Below are 22,474 nucleotides of genomic sequence, written 5' to 3' on the forward strand. Positions count from 1 at the left end.
AATCAGAATGGCTAGGTGTGTCCTGAGGGCCAGGTTGAGAACCCCTGGTCTACAGTATTTGGGCAGTGACTGTTTTGACCTACAAGTGCATCCACTCCGCAGCTCCTCAGTACCTTTCCGCTCTCATCTCTCCCTACACTCCTCCCCGTGAACTCCGTTCGCTGGGTAAATGTCTCCTGTCGTCCCCCTTCTCCCCCACTGCTAACTCCCGGCTCCGTTCCTTCTATCTCGCTGCTCCCTATGCCTGGAATAGACTCCCTGAGCCAGTACATCAGGCTCAGTCTCTGGCTGTCTTCAAGTCTAGGCTTAAAGCCCACCTCTTTGCTACTGCTTTTGACTCCTAACCATGACTCTTACTCAACATCCTCACTTATCACCCCTACCACTGCAATTTCCCCACCCCTAGCTGTGTGTTCGTCTGTCCAATTTAGATTGTAAGCTCTGTTGAGCAGGGACTGGCTTTTCATGTTAATTTGTACAGCGCTGCGTAAGTCTAGTAGCGCTATAGAAATGTTTAATAGTAGTAGTAGTAGACTGTTTTGGTTGATTTCAGGTTGCTGAATCTCCTGGGTATTGTGTTTTGTATTATATGTTTGTCAGATGTACGTTATTAATATATTATGTTTTTGTTTTTAACTATGTACACTGCTTTGGGTGGTACTGTATTAGTTTTGCGGAAGGTAGTTTTTCATTATTTAAAATGAGAGTCTGTATACTGAACAGAGAACAGAAAAAACCCCCCAGGGAATGATGTTACCTCCAGAAATCCAGCTTTGTAGTCAAGACAGCTTTTCTTCTGACTTTTTAAAAATGGTGAAGGGGGAGGGTCTAAAAGTGATTGGCATAAAAGAACTATTGTTGTTCCCCCTCCTCCACTTGTCACCCAAACCATTATCCAGTACCCATTTTCACCTTCCATTGCCCCCATCCCCCCAACATCATGCTTCCCTGCACCTTATACATGAGCCACCACGGTGTAAGAGTGCTCCCAGTATGTTCCCTTAGTGATGGAGGTGGTTAGAGGAATTAGAATAGTGACTGGACCATAGCTGGCTTCACTTTGTTAAAATGTTTTCTGTTTGACTCTTAAAAATGGAGGCTAAGTGTGATGAGTGATAGTCCTGATCTGTAAGAATTATCCAGCTATGGCTCTTAACTGGTTGGTAGACTAGACTCAACTGATAGGACTTTGAAGGATGACTGTGCTGGTGGAAGTGTTGTTCATAGTGTGATCTGTCTTCACCCGTCAGATCGTGGTTTCTTTGGTTAATGGGCGTCCAGGAGCCATGAACTTCTCCTACTCACCCCTCTTGCGGAATTTCACTAAAGCCACCAACATCCGACTGCGTTTCCTGAGAACCAACACGCTACTGGGCCACTTAATGGGCAAAGCCTTGAGGGACCCCACCGTCACCAGGAGGGTAAGTCTTATTGCAGGTGTTTAGGACAGGGGCTCCCAAACCTGTCCTCAGAGAACCCCAGCCAGTCAGGTTTTCAGGATATCCACAATGAATATGCATGAGATAGATTTGCATACAAAGAGGTAGTGTATACAAATCTCTCTCATAAATTTTATTTTTTTCCCCCCAGACAGGTTTGGGAATCACTAGTTTAGGAGGAAGAGACAGAGCACGAAAGCTCTGCACTCTGGGATGAGGTGGGTCTGAAGCCTATAAATGCATAGTAGTGGTTGCTGGAGAAGCCAAGTGCCATTCTTTGAAAATTCTAGGCTCTTCCAGAGCTATCTGTCACACAGTCTGTATCCTGAGGGAAAGAAGATAATTTATACTTGGAGGGCCTATCTTAGGAATTATTGCTTTTAAAAAATGCAGTAATATTATTGGCACCTGGTAATGTTTCTGTGAGTTCCTGTATTTCTTATACTATTTTTTGAAATGATTTGAATGTTTCCTTTGTTTGCTAATAAACATATTAATAAAAAAAATGTACAAGCAGCTATATATAATAGATATACGTGTGTGTGTGTGTGTGTGTGTGTGTGTGTATGTATAACTATATGGATATACACACATATATACACACACACGTACATAAATTCATGCAAGGCAGGATTAAAGCATGCCTAGGGTCTGAATCATGTTTAGGAGGGGACCTCTCAGCTGTGACTCACAAAACAGATGTTTACCTTATAAGTCAGCTTCTGTCTGAAAGAAGAGTGGGAGGAGGACCAGAGCCACCAGTGCCCACATATATGTGTCTGCTTTCCCTGTTTCCTGTGTGTCCTCCAATCAGCAAGGGGGAGTCAGAGAGCAGCGCTTTTTACTTGCTTCTTCTTCTTCCACTGTCATTTTCCTGTACCCTGTTTGTGGAAATTTTGAAACGTATTTGTATTATGATTAGGCTTACCATACATCCGGATTTCCCCATGTCCTCCTTTTTCAGGGGACTGTTGGGGGTCTGGGCAGTTTTTCCCCAGCCAGCCTGTTTGTTCAAGTTTCTGGGCTGGGCTAGTGGGCTGGCTGGCTTAGGGTTACCATAAGTCTGGATTCCCCCGGACATGTCCTCTTTTTCAGGGGACTGTTGGGGGTCTGGGCAGTTTTTACCAGCCTGTCTGTTTGAGTTTCTGGACTGTGCGGCGGGACGGGGGCAGGCTTGGCCCGGGGGTTCAGGGATGGGGCAGCATTTTATTTTTTTGTGACTTCTTTTTTGTCTCCACAAATATGGTAATCCTAATTATGATGAGAGGTGAGTACATTTATTCACCTAGGGTTAATCCTTTGTACATAAATATGTACAATGTTTTATCCAAGGTATAAATTTTTGCATGTACATATGTGTAAAGTATTGTGGGTACATCCCATCTCCACCCATGTAACACCCCCCCCCCCAAGAATGTCTACATGTAATCCACGTAAAAGTAGCCACTATGGGGTACTTCTATAAGTGCGTACCTCCTTTTAGGGGCCATGATGCTGTTCAGTGACAGTCTCTTCTATGACAGCATTTGGGTGCCTGGATTCTCTTATACAATACTTAAGTCTTCAACATTCAAGTTATTAAACATCAAAGACATTTATGACAAAGAGTAAAAGAGAGAAGGTTCCCACTGACAGTGACTAGCGTTTCGCTATAGAAAGCTGCTTCAGGCTTTAAGGAACCAACGTTCCATTAGAACTGCTCACACTCTTCAGCTCCACAAGCAACAGCTTTCCCAAGGCTTCTGGCTAACAGAACTTGTCTAAACCTCTTTTAAACCTTGGCCTCTAACCCTCTCATTCTCATGTGGCCAGCAGAGACGTTCTGCTCTGTACTTTTCCATGGTCCACAGTACACACCTGATGGACACCCCAACCAGAACAGAATTAGGGGAGCTCAGGGTCAGTATAGCAGTCGTATGGCACAATGTGTGCAGAACCTCCAGAGCCAGTTAAAACAAAAATAAGTATTGCCATGCAGCGGATCCTTGTGTGGGAATTATCAGTGCTACTTTATTTTTAAGAACAAGCCTGTTAAAAATAAACCCTAGGCACAAAATTGGAAGCACTGGAAGGAGAAGGCTCAGAGAGTGTTCTCAGATGTCTTCCCTGCTCACCTGAGAATTCCTGCCTGGGCACATTGGTAGTGAGGCACTGGAAAATATCTGTATACTGCCGGTTTGGTTTTTGGCCAGACTCCTGGCTGTTGCTTTGGTATTTGACATCTGTTGTGCTTTTCAGTCCAGCCTTTGAAGGTCGTGACCTTCTTAAGGCTGTTGCCTGGGGCCTGCACTGCCTCCCAGAAAACCAGGATGATCTGATTCATGAAACTTACTGGTGCCAGATACATTGGTTGTGGGTAGATAAAAATGAGATGAGAACAACTAATTGTAGCACAATTTAACCTTGTTGTAAGGTAATCAATAGAAATAGAATAAAATAAAACATAGAAAAGAAAATAAGATGATACCTTTTTTTATTGGACTAACTTAATACATTTTTTGATTAGCTTTCAAAGGTAGCCCTTCTTCGTCAGATCAGAAATAAGCAAAGTTTGATAAGTAACAGCATATATAAGTGAAACATCAAAGTATTTCAGTGGCAGTCTGTAAGGATGAGGGAGGGGTGGGTTAGGTGAGAGACTGGGAGGGCTGAGAGGATGAGGGACAGGGAGATATGCATGGTGATCAGAGGGTGACAAAGCAGTGGAATTTCATGGTTTATAATGGGCTAGAAAACCCAGTTGTTTGTTAAGTCCTGTCTGGTGGGTGTCAAAATATTTAATCATTTTGACTTCAAAGGTCTTGCGTTACTGTAGTGTTTTAAAGTTTCCTTTCAGTATTCTCACCATAAAATTACCTTTTTGTAAGAATCCTGCTATAAACAATGCTAAGCCGTCTCGTGAGTTTCCTTAGGAGCAGGCTAGGTGCGCTGGGCTGTTCATCCTGGAGCTGTATTTCTGCTGGGCTGTGCTGCAGTTTAAAAGCACTGGAAAGCAGTAATCAGATGGCACTGGATACTGTCATGATGTTTAAAGAATGATCATTTCAGGGTTTCTTGGGCCGTACTATTGGAAGACACATCACTTCTCAGAATATGTTCATTCTATGTGTACGAGCCATTACACAGTTTTCAACCTTTCTCTGCCCTGTGTCTCATGATTATATAGAACATATTAAACAGGTATGGGGGGAGGGGGGGTTAGGGGTACTCTCTGCTGGCAAGGCAGAGGTTTGGCAATGGCTGCTCTTCGTTGTTCTTGTGAGCAGCTGATATTAACCACTGAAGGAAGCCACCGCCAAACATGGAAACAAATTCAGGGAGCTCTTCAATCAGTTCATTGACTAAAATAAGTGTGAATGCACGTAATGTGAAAATGAATATTTGTTTGTCTTCTAGTATTACTACAGTATCAAGGATATCAGCATTGGGGGACGCTGCGTTTGCCACGGTCACGCTGATGTCTGCGATGCCCAGGACCCCACAGATCCCTTTAGGTGAGACACCTTCTGATTCTAGGAATGTGAATTAATGAGGCTGAGGGCATGAGGAGAGAGGAGAGGACACGGAGAATCAGCAGCGGAGTCCCCAGTATTGAGCCAGGAGGTTTCAAGTTCAGATCCTACAATCTAACTGAACGATGAGGTTGCAGTACTGCTCTGCCTGCTTCAGAATGTGTGGTAACTGCCAAGTGAAGGGGTGAGGGGGGGAACCCTTCCATGAAGCTCTGAACTGGATGTCACTACAAGGGGAATTATCTCTGTAGCTTTCTTTTCCTTGTACTGCAGTAGGTTTTTCCTGGGTATTTTAAGGGAAGAGGCAGTATTCTTGGAGATTATTTGGGGTTGTAGCCTTTTTGGTTGAAGGATTCAGTCAGGATTTTGAGGTGTTTATGTCTGTCTCTTGGGTCAGAGCAAATACGATGGTATCTTGTGGCTTGGTTGTATATAATGGACTTTTTTGTATGTGAAGGGTGGGAAGCTGGAGTTGTGGAGGTAACTGCATCTGTCTGTATACTTCCTGGAAACTGTGGTGTCGAAAAGAATTTACTTTTTCTGGGAAGTATTCAATTTTGAATTTGATTGTAGGATGGTATGTATTGAAAGAACTGGGAATTGTTTGAGAGTCTCTACTCCCTCAGTCCAAATCTTAAAACTGTCATCAGTATACTGGTAGTATTTTAGGGGTTTAGTCTGATATGTATTCAAAAATGTCTCTTCCAGTTCTGCCATGAAAAGGTTAGCATATGGTGGTGCCATCCTGGTGCCCATAGCAGCACCCATGATTTGCAGATAGATATCATTGTTAAAGTGGAAATAGTTGTGAGTTAGAGTAAATTTGATTAATTCTGTAATAGTTTCCAGTGAGTATTGGTGGTCCAGGGTGGATATTTTTAGGAATTTATCACATGTAGCTGTGCCATCTGCATGGGGAATGTCGCTGTATAGTAATTCTACATCCATTATGACCAGAACAGCACTTGGTGGTAACTGCTTGATGTTGTTTAATTTGTTCAGAAAATCTGTGGTGTCTTATATGAAGCTGTTTGTCTGGTGCACAAAGGGTTTACGAATCCCCTCTATATTTCTTCTGTAAGTGTGCCAGTACCAGATACGATTGGTTTGCCAGGGTTTGGATTTTGGGTAGCATGTAGAATGTGCCCACTGAAGGATGATTTGGTATGAGTTTTTTCAGATTTGGCTGTACTTGCTTTATAAGTGTTTTGATAAGATTTTTTACCTGTTTTGTATAAACCTGTGTGTGTTCCTCAGTCAGTTTCCTATTGTACATGTTGTCTGACAGCTGTCTGTGTCCTTCTTGGATTTATTTTTGTGTGTCCATAATCACTACAGAGCCTCCTTTGTCTGCAGGCTTGATGATAATGTTTTGGTTATTTTGTAGAGTTTTTATGGCTGCTTTTTCTGATGGAGAGAGGTTGTACAGAATTTTCTTTTGTTTTCTGGATAGTTATAATTTCGCCCTGTGTCTGAAACTTTCTGTGTAGTTGTCAAGTTTATTGTTTTGTCCATCATGTGGGGGTGAAATACATGTTCTTTTGTTTAAAATTGTATTCCAGTCTGTTGAGAGTCTCTTTTTTTGTGAAATGTACCTTCAAGTGGAGTTTTCTAAAGAATTCTTCCAGGTCTGAGTATAGTTGAATTTCATCAAGTTTGCTGGAAGGACAAAATGAAAGTCCTTTAAACAGTACAGAGATATCATACTGTGTGTCACATTTGTGACTTTTTCTTGGTTTATGCTCCTCTCGCCCTCTGGTGGCCAGAACCGGTGGCTGCCATAGACTTTCCAGACTCTCTTTTCGGTCTGGTCCAAATATTGTAGCCCTCCAGTCTTGCTTGGAAGTTTGGCAGCTACCTTCACCCTTAGCTGCCTTGAGATTGCTGAGCCTCAGCTGCTGATGGGCTTATTAGCCACCTGGAAGCTTTCTGCTTGGCCTTTGCAACGCCAAAGGTCCAGGTTGGTGTTTGTGCTTAGTGCACTTCTGCCTTGTCTTCATGATCCATTGCCACAACAATTAGATGGCAATGTGCACAGCTGAGGTCACTAAGATATATATATATAAACAAATATATAGCTGAAGTGATTTAATGAATGAACTGTGATGTTATAAGAACTAGCCACTGGGAACCAGTATATGATATACTGACTTACAATTCTTGAGGTTCCACAAGCAAGCATAATAAGAATTAGCCAGTGAGATTGGTATTGAACTGGTTCTAGACAGTCTAATGATCACATTATTCAGCGTGTAATGCACAAAGGGGTTCTGCATGTTTTTTACCGTTTGGGGTAACAGCTAACAACAATCCTATGCAAATGTATTACAAAGAGCTCATTAGAATTAAAATGAGAGCAATTCACGGTGAGGAGCACCTACCTTTAACGTGCAAAATTTTCCATCAGTTCTGGAGCTGTCGTCGTGTGAGGGAGACTTCTGGAAGGAGCAGTGTGCTTACATTTTTCAATAGAAAAACTTGATGGAGAGCAGAGAACAGCTTTAGAGGGGTAGAGGAACAGCTGGTGGGGGGGGGGGGGGCTTTTAGCAAGCAGGAGATGTTTTTCAATAGTAAGCAGTGTGGGAGAGCAGAAAACAGCTTAGGTAGAGAAACAGCTGGGGAGGGGGGGACTTTCAGTAAGGAGGAGAGTGTTTCAATAGCAAACAGTGTCCGAGAGCAGAAACAGCTTAGAGGTGGAGAAACAAGCAGACAGCTAATTAGCTGGGGGGAAACCCCTGTGATGTCTGCTACGATGTCAGCTGAGGAGGTGGAGAAACAAGCAGATGACCAATCAGCTAGAGAAAGCCCCTGTGATGTCAGCTATGATGTCAGCTGGGGGGTGGAGAAACAAGAAGACAGCCAGTCAATTGGGGAAAGCCCATGTGATGTCAGCTGGGGGGGGGGGAAACAAGCAGACAGCCAATCAGCTGGGAAAGCCCCTATGATGTCAGCTGGGGAGGCTTTCAGGAAGGAGGAGATTCCCAAGCAAAATAATTGGAGGGGGGCAGAGGAGGCAAGTAAGCTGCGGGAGGAAGGTGGAGCCAGCACCTAAGCACTGGAAGGGAAAGGAGCCAGTGGAGTCAACAAGTACTGCAGGGGAAAGGAAAGAGTACACCAGCCTTAGCGCACGCACAGAACAGGAACACTTACCGAGAGACTGTTCTGCGCATGTGATAGGCGCTTTCCCTGCTGAGCTGCTTGCTGAAATTGTGTGCAGCTAATTTGCATGCGATTTCCTTTGAGCATTGCTCACTGTTACCGAGGATCTAAATGCATGCGGCTTTTAACGGGGACTTTTGTTCATCGGGCCCTCAATCTCCAGAGCAGAAAGCCTCTGCCTGTCTCGCTTTCTGCATCTACCACCTTTCCCCTGTAAATCTCTACACTCCCTGACCTCTTGAGCAGCAGCCTGTCTCACAACACGTAGCTTACAGCTTGAAATTGCTTTCTCAAAAAGCTGTGAGTGTGGGGCTTCCGTGATCATCAGTTGAGTGCTTTAACTGAGGCACAATCAGATGTTCATACCAGCTGAACTCCATGTGTCATGTTGGCTACATTTCCCAAACGTGTTGATAGCAAGCTAAGCAGTTGTGAGTTCAGTGCTCAGAGTACTACTACTACTATTAAACATTTCTATAGCGCTACTAGACTTACGCAGCGCTGTACAAATTAACATGAAAAGACAGTCCCTGCTCAACAGAGCTTACAATCTAAATTGGACAGACGAACAGACAGCTAGGGGTGGGGAAATTGCAGTGGTAGGGGTGATAAGTGAGGGTGTTGAGTAAGAGAGTCATGGTTAGGAGTCGAAAGCAGTAGCAAAGAGGTGGGCTTTAAGCCTAGACTTGAAGACAGCCAGAGAATGAGCCTGACGTACCGGCTCAGGGAGTCTATTCCAGGCATAGGGAGCAGCGAGATAGAAGGAACGGAGCCGGGAGTTAGCAGTGGGGGAGAAGGAGGACGACAGGAGACATTTACCCAGCGAACGGAGTTCACGGGGAGGAGTGTAAGGAGAGATGAGAGCGGAAAGGTACTGAGGAGCTGCGGAGTGGATGCACTTGTAGGTCAAAAGGAGAAGTTTGAACCGTATGCGGAAGCGGATAGGGAGCCAGTGATGCAACTTGAGGAGAGGGCTAATGTGAGTATAGCGACTCTGGCGGAATATAAGACGCGCAGCAGAGTTTTGGACAGATTGAAGAGGAGATAGATGGCTGAGCAGGAGACCAGCGAGAAGCAAATTGCAGTAGTCTAGGCGAGTAGCCATATCACATCAAGCAGAAGGTCTGAGGTTTAGTATCCGAAGAAGGAGTGTGCAGCAAACCTGTCCTGTAACATATGGCTGTGTTGTGCTCTGTGCACAGGATTAAGACAGAGCTCTTGCCATGTCCTCAGGTTATTTATTATCTATTTATTTAAAAGATTAGCAGAGTGGTTCTATAAAGTACATGCTGACAGCTATGTGCCAATTACATGTGTGTTTCATTAGAATATTTCCATGTAAACGTGTGTACCCATACACGTGTGCGTGCCAAAATTCTTCCTAAGTGTTATTCTGCAAATAAAATACATGCATATCTTACATAGCGCATATTTTACAGGTGGGGTCTGGGTGGACCCTGGGAAGGACTCACACATGGGCAAACGACTTATAGAATACTGTAAGTTATATGCATATCTCTGGCACTTAGGCACACACACGCCAGTTCTATGATAAGTGTAAGTGCTTGCACCTACCTTATAGGTGGGTATATTCGCAGTTACACTAGTATCTGTAAAGGAAAATAGGCACCTATGTTCCTATTAACCCCTTAGTGACTGCCTTATAGATAACCAAAGCAGTGCATAATCTTCATAAGCACAAAGACAGTAAAAATAATAAACATACAATTAAAAGAACATAAAACCCATAAAATAACTTGAATAATACACAAATTCTCACAGAGATTACATCCTCAAACTTTGCGTGCTGAATAATACAGCTTTTTCCAAAGAGGCCAGTTTATTCTGGGCTGCTTCATTTTCCCCAGTATCAGAAGTGATAGTGTTTTTCTGCTTCATAGTCATATTTCCAGGAGAATTGAAATACTTCAAAATGAGCAGGTGTAATTTCAATTGGGAGCTCAGATGCAGGAAGAGAGAGAAGATGAACTCCTTGGCTAGACCCAGGTCTCACACCTTTCTCAGGAGAATGATTCCATCACCGCACCCATGCAGAGTTTCACATGAGGATCTGTTGCCAGATGTCAGCAAGCAGCATAATGTGTGACGACAGCTGGCATATTATTTATCAGAAATCTGACAAAATGGAGGAATCCAGAGGCTCAAAGCGGGACTCAAGGCCCCTTAAGTGGTTGCTTCCCACTGAGTCTCACAAGAAGGGAAGTGTGTTCACAGATGCTGTATTTGAACTCTGCATTTCCTCTTGGTGCTTTCAGTGGATTAAACTCTTTGCCTTTTCTTGCAAGAGTGTGCAAAAATCCGGCACCCAACCTGTACACTTTCCTTTCTGGATTGGCTGCCCAGTCATGATTAAGCATCTTGATGTCCGTGCACATGCTGGGCTCTGGCTGGTGCCCCACCGGGGGGGGGGGGGGGGCACTTTTTTGGTTCATTGTGTGTTGATTTATGTTCTGCACTGCATGGTGTAACGGAAGAGAATGACTGTGCTGGACTTGTGCTCTGTCATCACAAAAATATGTAAATATTGTAGCTGAAGTAGAGATTGTGTATAGTTCATTAGGAGAGCATGCAGGGTCTGCGCAGTCTCTTGGATGCTTGATAAACTGAGATCGTTCTCTTCTCATGACTTTGGTAGCTTTGACCAAGAGCACATAACCTTTTTAATTATAAATTAAAGGATGAGCTTTTCACAGACTAAACAGAATGAAAATTGGAAGCTACAGAAGAGCTGTAGACTGCTAATGCATTTTCAGTTTACACATGGGATGGTACTCAAGTGACCACATTGGTGCAAACTCTGTGGGTAACCTTTATCAATAAAGTAAACTACTCTGCCCCTTGAAAAATTACCCACAAAGATTTGCACCAGTTTTCTCTGTAGGTAAATTTACCATCGGATTGCAAAAACCTCTAAGTTGTTGCATAGCTAGGGCTGGCTCAATCTTTAGGCAGGATTACTCACTCACCTAGGGCAGCAGCTTTTGGGGGCATCAAAGAACAGCGGCAGTCAAATCACACCAAAAGAAACAACAGCAGGGAGGGTGTGCAGTTTTCAAATAACCCATTTACCCAGATTATTGTGGGAAGATGGTTTGGGGTGATCATGATTGGTTTTTTTTTTGTTTTTTTTTGGGGGGGGGGGAAGGATCAAGGGACCTAAAATTTAGTGGTTGGAGCTCAAGGCTGAAGGTTAGCCTAGGGTGCCTGATATCCTGTGCATAGCTTGCCTTCTCCCTGCTCCTAGACAGTCTCTGAACAAGGGAAGCAAAATTACACATGTTATTCTACCTTTTATTTATATATATATATCAGTACATCGTGGTAAATTTTCAAGAGTCATCCCCCCACCCTCTACCCACCACCCACACATATACTACAAAGGATCAGACCACACATATTGTTTCTTCATGGCAGTCTGATCCGCAAATAATAGCAGATTAAAACCCTAACACCCCCCTCCCCTCTCTGACGCCAATACTTCAAGTTGTAAATTCAACAGGTAACTACCAGCACGATGGGCAAACAATCCCACACTGGGGACCAAATTTGTTGAAAACTCTTCCAGGCTCTAGGAGACCGCTGACTAGCATCCAGTCCCTCCATCTTCATTAAGTTGAAAAGTTCATTCCTCCAAGCGGTGACTGATACTGTTGCAGTCTGTCTCCAACACATCAAAATATTTTTTCTGGCTAAAAAAAAAATGCCATATGTAGCAGAAGGTTAGGCCCCGATCTCAGGCCCAATGAAACAAAGTTCGAAAACAATTGAATATCTGCCTGGAGAGGCAGGCGTCTACCCAGTATTGTAGAAAGATGCATCAGCACCCGCATCCAGAAAGGTTTTATTAAGGGGCAGGTCCAGAACACTTGCACTAACGTAGCCGGCTCAACCCTACAACGTGGGCATTCCGCTGTTGATGCCACTTGAGCCAAAAATACGCAATGAGGGAAAATGTACAAATGGAGCAAAGACTTATATTGCTGTTCTTGAAAAGATTTTGAACGTGTAAAATGCTTCAGGTGTTTCATTAGCAACCGCAGCTGATCGCCCATAACTAGAATGGGTAATTTTTTTAAGCCAATTTCTTTTACAAGTTCCAACTTTTATTACTTTTATAATTAAAACAACAGTTCTTGAACATTTTTACCAATACAATACAATAGAAGTCGGCTAACCCCGCTTGAAAATCGAACAGTGTATCCCATCAAAGAGTATAGAAAATCAGACCTCCCTCCTTCCCCCTCCCCATGACACCCGTCAATACACATAAGTACATAAGTAATGCCATACTGGGAAAAGACCAAAGGCCCATCAAGCCCAGCATCCTGTCCCCAACAGTGGCCAATCCAGGTCAAGGGCACCTGGCAGATTCCCAAACGTGCAAACATTCTATACATGTTATTCCCGAAATTGTGGATTTTTCCCAAGTCCATTTAGTAGCAGTCTATGGACTTGTCCTTTAGGAAACCGTCCAAATCCTTTTTAAACTCTGCCAAGCTAACTGCCTTCACCACGTTCTCCGGCAACGAATTCCAGAGTTTAATTACGCGTTGGGTGAAGAAAACGTTTCTCCTATTTGTTTTAAATGTACTACACTGTAGTTTCAACAAAACTCCACAATGGAGCCTATACACCTAGGAATTTGTCCATGTGCCCACTCCTTTCAGCCATATTTGCTTGCAATGCTGGTCCTGACATGAGTGCCAATAGTACTTCTTGTTCATCAGTCAGTAGTGCACCATCCTCCAAAATACCAAACAATGCTCCAGCGTAAGTTAGAGGAACTGAGAGACACAGTACTTGTATGCCGTATGGTTGACCAAAACTTATGAAAAACAGGACAGTAAAAGAGTAAATAGTCTAGTGTACCAGTGCCCAATGCACAGGTCCAACACCAATTAGAAATAGAGGCATGTATTCAATGAAGCTTAAGAGGTGTCCACAAGACGCTATGCAGAACAATGTACAAAGATTGTCTCACCCTCCTAGTCCACAACGATCGCCACTGTTCTTCCGTAATGTCCAACTTCATCTCCTTGCACCAGATGGTGTGAAGGACCATGCAAAGGTTTTTCCATCCAAAGCAAACCCAGTTTTATACCAAGCCGACACAGTATGGCCCTTCTTGAAGCAATTCAAAGCACATTTCTATGGGTAAATAGTTTTTTACTTGTAGAAATAGCTTTGAAAATTGCTTTTGTGTGAGTTTGAGAGAAGGGGCCTGCTGTTCATCTCCAGATCAGTTACTAAAGTGTGGGAAGATTTTGTAGTTGCTGCTTATTAATTGACAAAATTAATGCACAGGAACTGCAAAATCCTTTTTATTAAGCGTTGGCAGTGGTCCCAGGAGTTTATCGTTTGCTTAACACAAAGACGTTTTTTAATTGTCTATTAGGTACATTGCAAATAATGCAATACAGTTGGCTGCACCTATTCAGGTGACATTAACTGTGTCTTGTTATCTGCTGCATTAATGACTAATGTGGTTCAGGCCTGGAGAACAGGTAGAAGATGGGCGAGGACTGTGCCTTACAGTTAAATAGAGATAGCTATCTAGCATAAACTAACTACCGTGTTTCCCCGAAAATAAGACCTACTCCGAAAATAAGGCCTACCGGGGTTTTGCTGCAAATTTGTATTATAAGGCCTACCCCGAAAGTAAGACCTACCTGAAGCAGGGTCGCCGAGAGCCGGACAAAGGCCGCCGCACCCCGCCCCTGAGGTCGCCGGGCCCCCCCCCCCCTCCACCCGCCCTCCATCGCTCCCGGAACTACCAGTACCTGAAACGCCTCCTTTCACCTTCCTTTGCAAGTTCGGAGCAAGCAGCAGCAGGGCAGGCCACTCCTTCCTTCCGTGATCCGCCCTCGCCTGACGTAACGTAACGTCAGGCAAAGGCAAGGCACAGAAGGAAGGAGAGGTCTGCCCTGCTGCTGCTTGCTCCGAACTTGCGAAGGAAGGTGAAAGGAGGCGTTTCAGGTTGGGAGCGATGGAGGGCGGGTGGAGGGGGGGCCCGGCGACCTCAGTTGGGGGGGCGACCTTGGGTGGGGGTGGCGACCCCGATGTTTCCCCGAAAAAAAATAAGACCTCCCCTGAAAATAAGACCTAAGGGGTCTTGGGGAGGAAAAATTAATATAAGACAGTGTCTTATATTCGGGGAAACACGGTATAAGGCACAGTCCTCACCCATTCTCCAGCCCATTCCACATTAGCTATTAATAACGGCAGATAACATGACAGTTAATGCCACGCTAACAGTTAATGCAGCTTAGTAAATAGGCCCTTTAGAGAGGTGAATCACAAAAGTTGGACCTTCTGTCTGTCAGTAGCATTGGAGACCTGAGAAGGGCAGTTTCAAACAGTGCATAAATTATTTCCTGGCAGCTGTTGAGAGCACACAGCTGCAAACTAAATGACCGCAGATGTGTTTTCCAGTGCACATTAACATCTGTTGCTGAAAATGTCTCTATTCCCAGCCCAAAGGTAGAATGAAAAAATCTGAGGAGCCAATGTTCAGACCATGAGAGGGAGCCCAGCAAACTCCCGCGGTCAGCCTGGATATTCAATGCCGGGCCATTTCTAACTGGTTTAAAGTTAACCGGCTAAGTTGATATTCAAAGATAACCAGTTAACTTTAAACCGGCTTAAGGTATACCAGCTATTTAAGTGACCCGATGTGGCCACTAATAGCTAGATATGGATTGAATATTCGGGGATAGCTGACTATGTTGCCCGATACAGCCTGTTATCTCCTAGGTGCTAAGCTAACCAGGAATATTCAGCAGGGGATAGCCGTCTATCCTCCTCTGACTATCGCCAGATAGCCGGTTAAGTGCCATTTAACCAGCCAGGTGCCATTCGTGGCCAGTTGAATGGTTTTGAATATCAAGGGGTGAGCATTTGGGAGTCCTAGTTTTTAGGAAACCCCTCTGTACGCCTGCTGGGGAGAGGAAAGAGAGCATGGCTAGGAGTTGGTTTCTGCCTTTAAACTTTGTATCCTCGGGTCTGATTTGGTCCTTTGTGGTTAATCGTGGTCTGACACTCTTGTATCTTTATGGTTATAGAACACACTGCACAGGCATGTTGAGATTTAACGTATTTTTCGGACTATAAGACACACTTTTTTCCCCCAAAATTTGGGAGGAAAATGGGGGGTGCGTCTTATAGTCTGAAGGTAGCGAGTTTTGGATCGCCGTCCCCTACTTACGCGATGCCATGTTCCCTGGTGGTCTAGTGACGTCGGGGCAGGAAAGAGCCCCCTCTTTCCTGCCCATCGCGCTGCTCTCCGTGCTCCTGACTGCTTCCTGACGGTCTCGGCGAGATTCAAAATGGCCGCCGATATTTTCGGCGGCCATTTTGAATCTCGCAGAGACCGTCAGGAAGCAGTCAGGAGCACGGAGAGCAGCGCGATGGGCAGGAAAGAGGGGGCTCTTTCCTGCCCCGACGTCACTAGACCACCAGGGAACATGGCATCGTGTAAGTAGGGGACGGCGATCCAAAACTTGGACAAGACGCACCGGAGCACCTAGGTTTTAGAGGAGGGAAAAAGGAAAATTTTTTTTTTCCTATTTCCCTCCTCTAAAACCTAGGTGCGTCTTATAGTCCGAAAAATACGGTACATAGTATTGGTATTGTACAGGTAGCACTGTGTCCTCTCTTTTGTTTTTTTTTATTCTAAGAGTTTTATCTATCTACTTGTATCTTAACATTACCATCAAGACAGAGTTTGAAAGACAGCATATTTTGGTAGGCTTTGAGATATGATAAAGTTTCTACATATTGTTAAAAGTGGAGATGCTGAGACTGATACACTGACTTGTGGGCTTGTGTTTATACTCTTTATAATATATTGCAAGCTGTGTATTCTTCTGTGGTTGGGAGTGATATGTGTACAGGTTACCTGGATGAAATGTTGGTAGGACACAGAGCTGTATGTAGAGGTTCTGGGTGTCTGTACAAACTTCCCAGGCCAAGAGTTGAAAAGGGTCGCCTTTTAGTTTTGGTTTTGAACGTACATATGATTTGTTAAAAATCTCTGGCTGTATATACAACTGAATTTCCTGCACACAGCAATTTGACATTGTTAATCCTGTGACCTATAATATATCACATATGACGTTTTCCAGAAACCAAGGCTCGCTTAGCTGTTTGGATTGCATTTGTCACCTAGATCCTTAACCTTGTATGCTACAACAGGGAAGCATGTTCCCTCTGCCCATGCCTTACCTTATACACTGGCTTGTAAAAAGGAACTTCTTATGCAGTCCTCCCATCTCTGGCCTTGGATGTTGGCTTGAGATAAAGGTCTCTCCCTCCCATCTTTGGCCTCAGACACAGCTGTAGGGGAAGGGTCTCAGTCCATACTAAGATTGCCACCACTCCCACCTCCCACATCAATCCAAAGAGGCTAATCCAGTCTGGCTTTTGTTATATTGTATGCCTTTCTCAATGTCAAGATACTTTCTGGGTTCACGGTGTTGACATGAATGAGGTGGCAGCTTAGTCCAAGCTCATTTTCCTGACCTCTCATACTTTCAGGGAAATGAGGAATCTCTTATCTCACAAATTATAAAAGAACCTTGTGATTTTTCCTGTGCTTCATGGGTAGTCCTTCACCTTATTTAATTATAATTATTACAAAATTTAATTATAACCCAGGGCTTTCCAAACTCATCCAAGTGGTCCCACAGCCAATCAGTTTTTCATGATATGTACAATGAATATGAATTAAATAAATTTGCACACATTGGAAACCCAATATATGAAAATTTGTTTCATGCATATTCATTCTGAATATCCTGAAAAACATGACCAGGTTTGAGAAAGTCTGATAAAACTCCTGTCACTGTTCCCCCCCTCTTTTCCAGCCATGACCTTGGAGTTTGCTTGTCCTCTGATGAGCTCTCCCACAGCTCTGGGTTTGTCTGGGAGTCCAGACTTTGGCCTTTCTGCTTTGTGTGGTTCTTAATTGAGTGCTTGTCATTTCAGGCTTCACTGTGATTGTCAACACAACACCTGCGGAGGCTCTTGTGATCGATGCTGTCCTGGTTTCAACCAGCTGCCCTGGAAACCTGCCACAACAGACAGTGCAAATGAATGTGAATGTAAGGAGATTTATATTTTAATTGTATATCATTGGTGGCTCAGTTGCATGCAGTTGCAAAGAACAAGAAATTGGGGGTAGAGTGGGGGAGGGTTATGTCGCTCACTCCACATTAATGGCCATCTTGCACTGTTGGCTGCCTGATCTTCATCCATGGGTCCATCCATGGTCACCCCTTAGGAAGTACAGTATAGAATCAGATCCTGCTGGAAAAACTTTATTGGCTTTAACAAGTATTAACCTTGTGGTGCCTAATACCCTGCCCCGCCCCCCTCCCCAATTCTTTGTGCAGTGAGGTACATCAGTCAGTCATTCATTAGGGGTGGCACTTCTAGTAGAGTGATAGATAGATGTTTACCGTGAGCTGTGTCAGAACTTTCTCTCACGCCCTAGTGATGGCTTTTTTTGGGCACACCTGGCAGAGTACAGCACCCCCTGACTGTACGGCTGGAAAAAGACAGGTCCCCAAGGGAGGTTTTAACCCCAGAATTGTGAGCATTGGTCCCATCTCTAATAGTCGCAGCAAAAAGAGTGTTCTGGGAGCATGAAGAGGTCAGGGGATGGAAATTTTGTATGGGGATGTAGTAGCCAAATCCCCTTCGTATCTGCAATTAAAACAGATGCAAAACCCATGGGGATTTCTATATCTGCAGGCCTTGTAGACGGAGATCTTTAAAGAGAAGCTACCCATATAGGGGATTAATTTTTTACAGTAGCTGAGTGCCACAAGATAGGCAGCTAGATGCAGTACGCTGAGTACTTTTTCTATAACAGCATTCAGGCACTAAGATTCCATTATAGACTAGGATACATCGGCATCTAGGTTCTGACATTTGGAATGCCCACTTTCACCATTTCGATAGCAGGTGTAAATGCTGCATTTTAGTGTATAACAGGGGTGTCCAGCCTTGACCCTCGCCAGGGTGGGTTTTCAGGATTTTCCCAATGACTATGCATGAGATCTATTTGCATACAGTGGAGGCAGTGCATGCAAATAGAGCTCATCCATATTCATTGGGGAAATCCTGAAAACCCGACTGGATTGCTGCCCTCGAGGACCGAGGTTGGGCAACCCTGGTGTATAACTTATTACACATGTAAATATTGGTCCATCCATGCCTCCTTGCATTCATACGCTTAGAGAGTTGCACAGGTCATATATGGAATTGTGCTGAGCATGTGCAAGTGTCCACTTTTCTACAAAAGTGCTAGTTTTCTGTAACATAAATGTGCAAATGGTGGTTAACTTTAGACACAGGAAAAAAAGAGAGGCAGTAACCACCTGCAAAGCGAATGCAGATAACAAAAGGAGCAGTGTGGCAGCTTAAAAGGCTCAAATGAAGTTTTATTGAGAGTCAATAAAAAGGTGGCTGCAAGTATATACAGTTAGACTTCAAAACCAATTGTACAAACAGCCCAACATGTTTCAGCATCCACAACGCAGAGGTGTAGCTAGGTGGGGGTGCAAGGGGAGCGGCCGCTCCCCCAAAAAGATTTTGAATAAAATGGTGCTTATGCAAATCAGCCCCTTAGCTCTACACTGATGCCTATTTTATAAAATGTCTGCTCCCCCTGACATCAAAACCTGGCTACGCTTCTGCCACAATGCCCGCGTCGGGGTGAATATTACACTAATAGTGAGTCAGATAATAAATCCGCCTTTTAGAAAGTGCCAATTGTGCACTTATTATTAATAAGAACTTGCTGTACTGCTTTTAACTACCACTTGGAAGATCGAAGCAGTGTACAGTCTAAAAATTCACATTAAAGAAAAGAACTACAATGTCAAATACGATAGTTCAAATCAATCACACAAAGAGTAGACAAGAAGGCCAGAAAAAAAATTCAGACTCGTGCTGCCCAAGATCCGATCCCAACAGTACCATCAGAAGCCTTCTGAAAAAGCCAAGTCTTTGATTTACTTTTAAACTGTTTTAGGAATAATTCACCTCTGATTGATAAAGGAAAGGAATTCCATGTAGCAGGTGCCATGAAAAAGAACGCACTGTGACATGTACATTCTAGGTGAGCCGCACGGGAACTAGGCAAAACTAAACGATGATCGTTCAAAGATCTAAGAACCCGCCCAGAAGAATAAGGGATAGCAAACAATGCTAAGTAACCTGGAGTACCTCCGCGAAAGGCTTTAAATATTAAAAGCAGAAGTTTAAAAGTAATACAAAATTTTATAGTGATACTGTTTTAAGGATTGAGTTACGTGAGCTGATTTTTGCTGGTTACACAAAAGACGCATACCTGAATTTTTCAACGTCTGTAACTTCCTAATAGCAAACTTTGGCAACCCTAAATACACACTATTACAATGGTATAATCTAGACATAAATAAAGAAATAATAAATGAATGAAACACAGTTGCAGTATCTGTTAAGCGCTCTTTTTTTATGTCGTGGTACTTTCTAAAAGGTGGATTTATTATCTGACTCACTATTAATGCAATATTTGCCCCTAATGGCAGGCATTGTGGACGCCGAAACATATTATCTGTTTTTACAATTGTTTTGGCAATCTAGCTATATATACCTGGAACCACATTTTAATAGATTCTCAATAAAACTCCATTTGAACTCTTTAAGCTGCTTAATTTTAGACACCAGGATTTAGAATGCAGAGGATAGAGCGTAATTTTATAAGGAGTTGCCCAGTTTATGTGCCAAGGACCCATGTAAATGGTGTTATTTTAATCATTCATCCAAGTGAGTGGCCACTAATGTGAGTAAATGACTCCTTATAGAATAACGACTAGCAGACAAGTGTGCATTTTGTTGGTGTGGCAGGTACTTTCATGTGGGCATGGGAGCATGGGTGGCGTGAGCAAGTATGTGTGTTGATTATAGAAATACTGTAATTCATGCACATATTTGCAAAATGTAGATGTTTTCATTTATACAAGCTCTAGAGCCATTGTCAGTGACTTAGAGCCAGATTGTACCCAGAATTTTAGTTTCTGCCAAAACTGAATCTGCGATCAAAATTGGCCGCTTGGTTTTGGCAGAAACTAAACTCGTAAATGAGAATGACCCCCAACCAAAAAAGCCAAACTCTTCCCCCCCCCCGGTGATCACCCCCTGCACACCTCCCACCACCTCAACACCAGTAGGCCCTCCCTGGGTCTACCTTAGGAAGCCCTGGTGGTCTAGTTCCCAAGCTGGTTCCAATTGCAAAATGGCTGCCGTGACCGCCCACTGCATTTGTGCTAATCATTTTCATTGGAGCATCGACACAGGGTAGGAACAAATGGGTTCATTCTTGCCCCTGAGGAAGCCACTAGACCACCAGGGCTTCTTAAGGAGGCCCAGGAAGGGCCTACTGGTGTCAGATGGGGAAGTGGGAGTAATTGGAGGGGGGGGGGGGGCAGTTTTGGTTTCAGTCAAAAATTCACAGGTCTTTTCAGCTGAAACCCAAACTTGGATTTTCAGGTGGCTTCAGTTCCCAAACCGAAATTTGGTCAGCCTCTAAAGTGATCGCACCTTAAATGAAAGCGCGTTTTCTTCCTTTTACATTGGTATTTTATAAAGAAAAGTAGGTGCCTGCTGTTCTGTATAGAATAAGCTTAAAATAGCTGTGTTTTGTCAGCCTTTTTCTGTAAAGTTTTCTTTTTTCTCTTTAGTATTTTTCTGGATATATTATGTAAACCGCTTAGCAGCACCAGTGTGTGACTGGCAGTATATCAAGATTTTACAAACAAACAAAATTAGCCTTAAGGAGGGCAGTTCTATAAAGGGACATCTACATTTAGGGTGCCTATCATGCCCCTACTTGTAACTTATTATGGAATATCAATGTAACGTGTCAAAAAAACATGAACCTAGAATTAAGGCTAGGTTCGCTTACACTAGCCATAGAGCTCGTGCCTAAATTGAAAAAGAACACACTTAGATTAGAACAGTCTATAATCGAAGTGTATATATGTGCACCGCCACCCGGGTAAATACCCGCCTGCAAACTGTGGGCTCCTTTTACAAAGCTTCACAACTGACTAGTGGCATGTAAAATGCGAAGAAGCCCATTCTATTCCCCTGAGCTTCTTGACATTCAGCACACCGCTAATGGTAGCGCTGCTTTGTAAATGGAGCCCTATGTGTCATTGCATTTGAACATAGCATAGCCAGAATATTGCCATTTATTTGCATTTCTGCATATATATATATAATGCTGGTATTCTGGTCATTCAAACATAGAAACCTAGAGAAACATGACAGCAGATAAGAGCCAAATGGCCCATCCAGTCTCCCATCCACAGCAACTATTTATTATTTTGCTCACACCTTTTTCAGTAGTAGTTCAAGGTGAGTTACATTCAGGTACTCTAGATATTTCTCTGTCCCAGGAGGGCTCACAATCTAAGTTTGTACCTGAGGCAATGGAGGGTTAAGAGACTTGCCCAAGATCACAAGGAGCAGCAGTGAGATTTGAACTGGCCACCTCTGGATTGCAAGACCAGTGCTCTAACCACTAGGCCTCTCCTCCACTCCAGAATGTTGCTATTCTTTGGGGTTCTACATGGAATGTCGTTACTCCTGCATGGAATCTTGTCACTCTAAGATTCCAGAATCTTATTTATTTAGATTTTGCTCACACCTTTTTCAGTAGTAGCTCAAGGTGAGTTACATTCAGGTACTCTGGATATTTCTCTGTCCCAGGAGGGCTCACAATCTAAGTTTGTACCTGAGGCAATGGAGGGTTAAGTGACTTGCCCAAAGATCACAAGGAGCAGCAGTGCGATTTGAACCGACCACCTTTGGATTGCAAGACCGGTGCTCTAACCACTTGGCCACTTGGCCACTCCTCCACTCCTACTATCTCCTCCTTTCCCTAAGAGATCCCATGTGCCTGTCCCACACACATGTCCTCTTTATAGAATCCCCTCCCCCCTAATAATGTCCCTTTAAAAATTAGTTTGAAGGTCTTTGGATCAAATATACATATGGACCTACAAATTACTTTCCTGTGCTGAAAATTGCCTGAAGGGAGACTTCATTGGATGTGTCAGGGAGGCTCTTCAGGGAACACACTCAAACCAGATACAGAGCAAAGCTTTCTTGGGAATAAACAGACATTCTGACCTCCCTGGGCTGTGCATCACCAGAGTCTGCAAGAGGAAATGCCTGAATTATCTCAAACCTGCTGGCACATGAGAGAGATTTGGAAAACCTCAGCCGGCAATGGATCTGTCAGCTGTGTATATACATTCCCCCTGTGCGGTTTCTTCAGTGTGTGTGTGT

General features: G+C 43.7%; 1 protein-coding gene across 1 annotated transcript in view; it reads left to right on the forward strand.

Annotated features, from left to right (window-relative positions):
* LAMA5 (laminin subunit alpha 5) overlaps window positions 1-22,474 on the forward strand; it is a 297,353-nt gene that overhangs the window by 103,079 nt on the left and 171,800 nt on the right. Inside the window, exons 5-7 of the mRNA XM_030212484.1 lie at window positions 1,251-1,421; window positions 4,836-4,933; window positions 17,117-17,232. Coding sequence (XP_030068344.1) covers window positions 1,251-1,421; window positions 4,836-4,933; window positions 17,117-17,232 — 385 coding nt within the window. The remainder of the gene's footprint in view (window positions 1-1,250; window positions 1,422-4,835; window positions 4,934-17,116; window positions 17,233-22,474) is intronic.

Source organism: Microcaecilia unicolor, chromosome 8 (assembly GCF_901765095.1).
Source record: "Microcaecilia unicolor chromosome 8, aMicUni1.1, whole genome shotgun sequence".
NCBI lineage: Eukaryota > Metazoa > Chordata > Amphibia > Gymnophiona > Siphonopidae > Microcaecilia > Microcaecilia unicolor.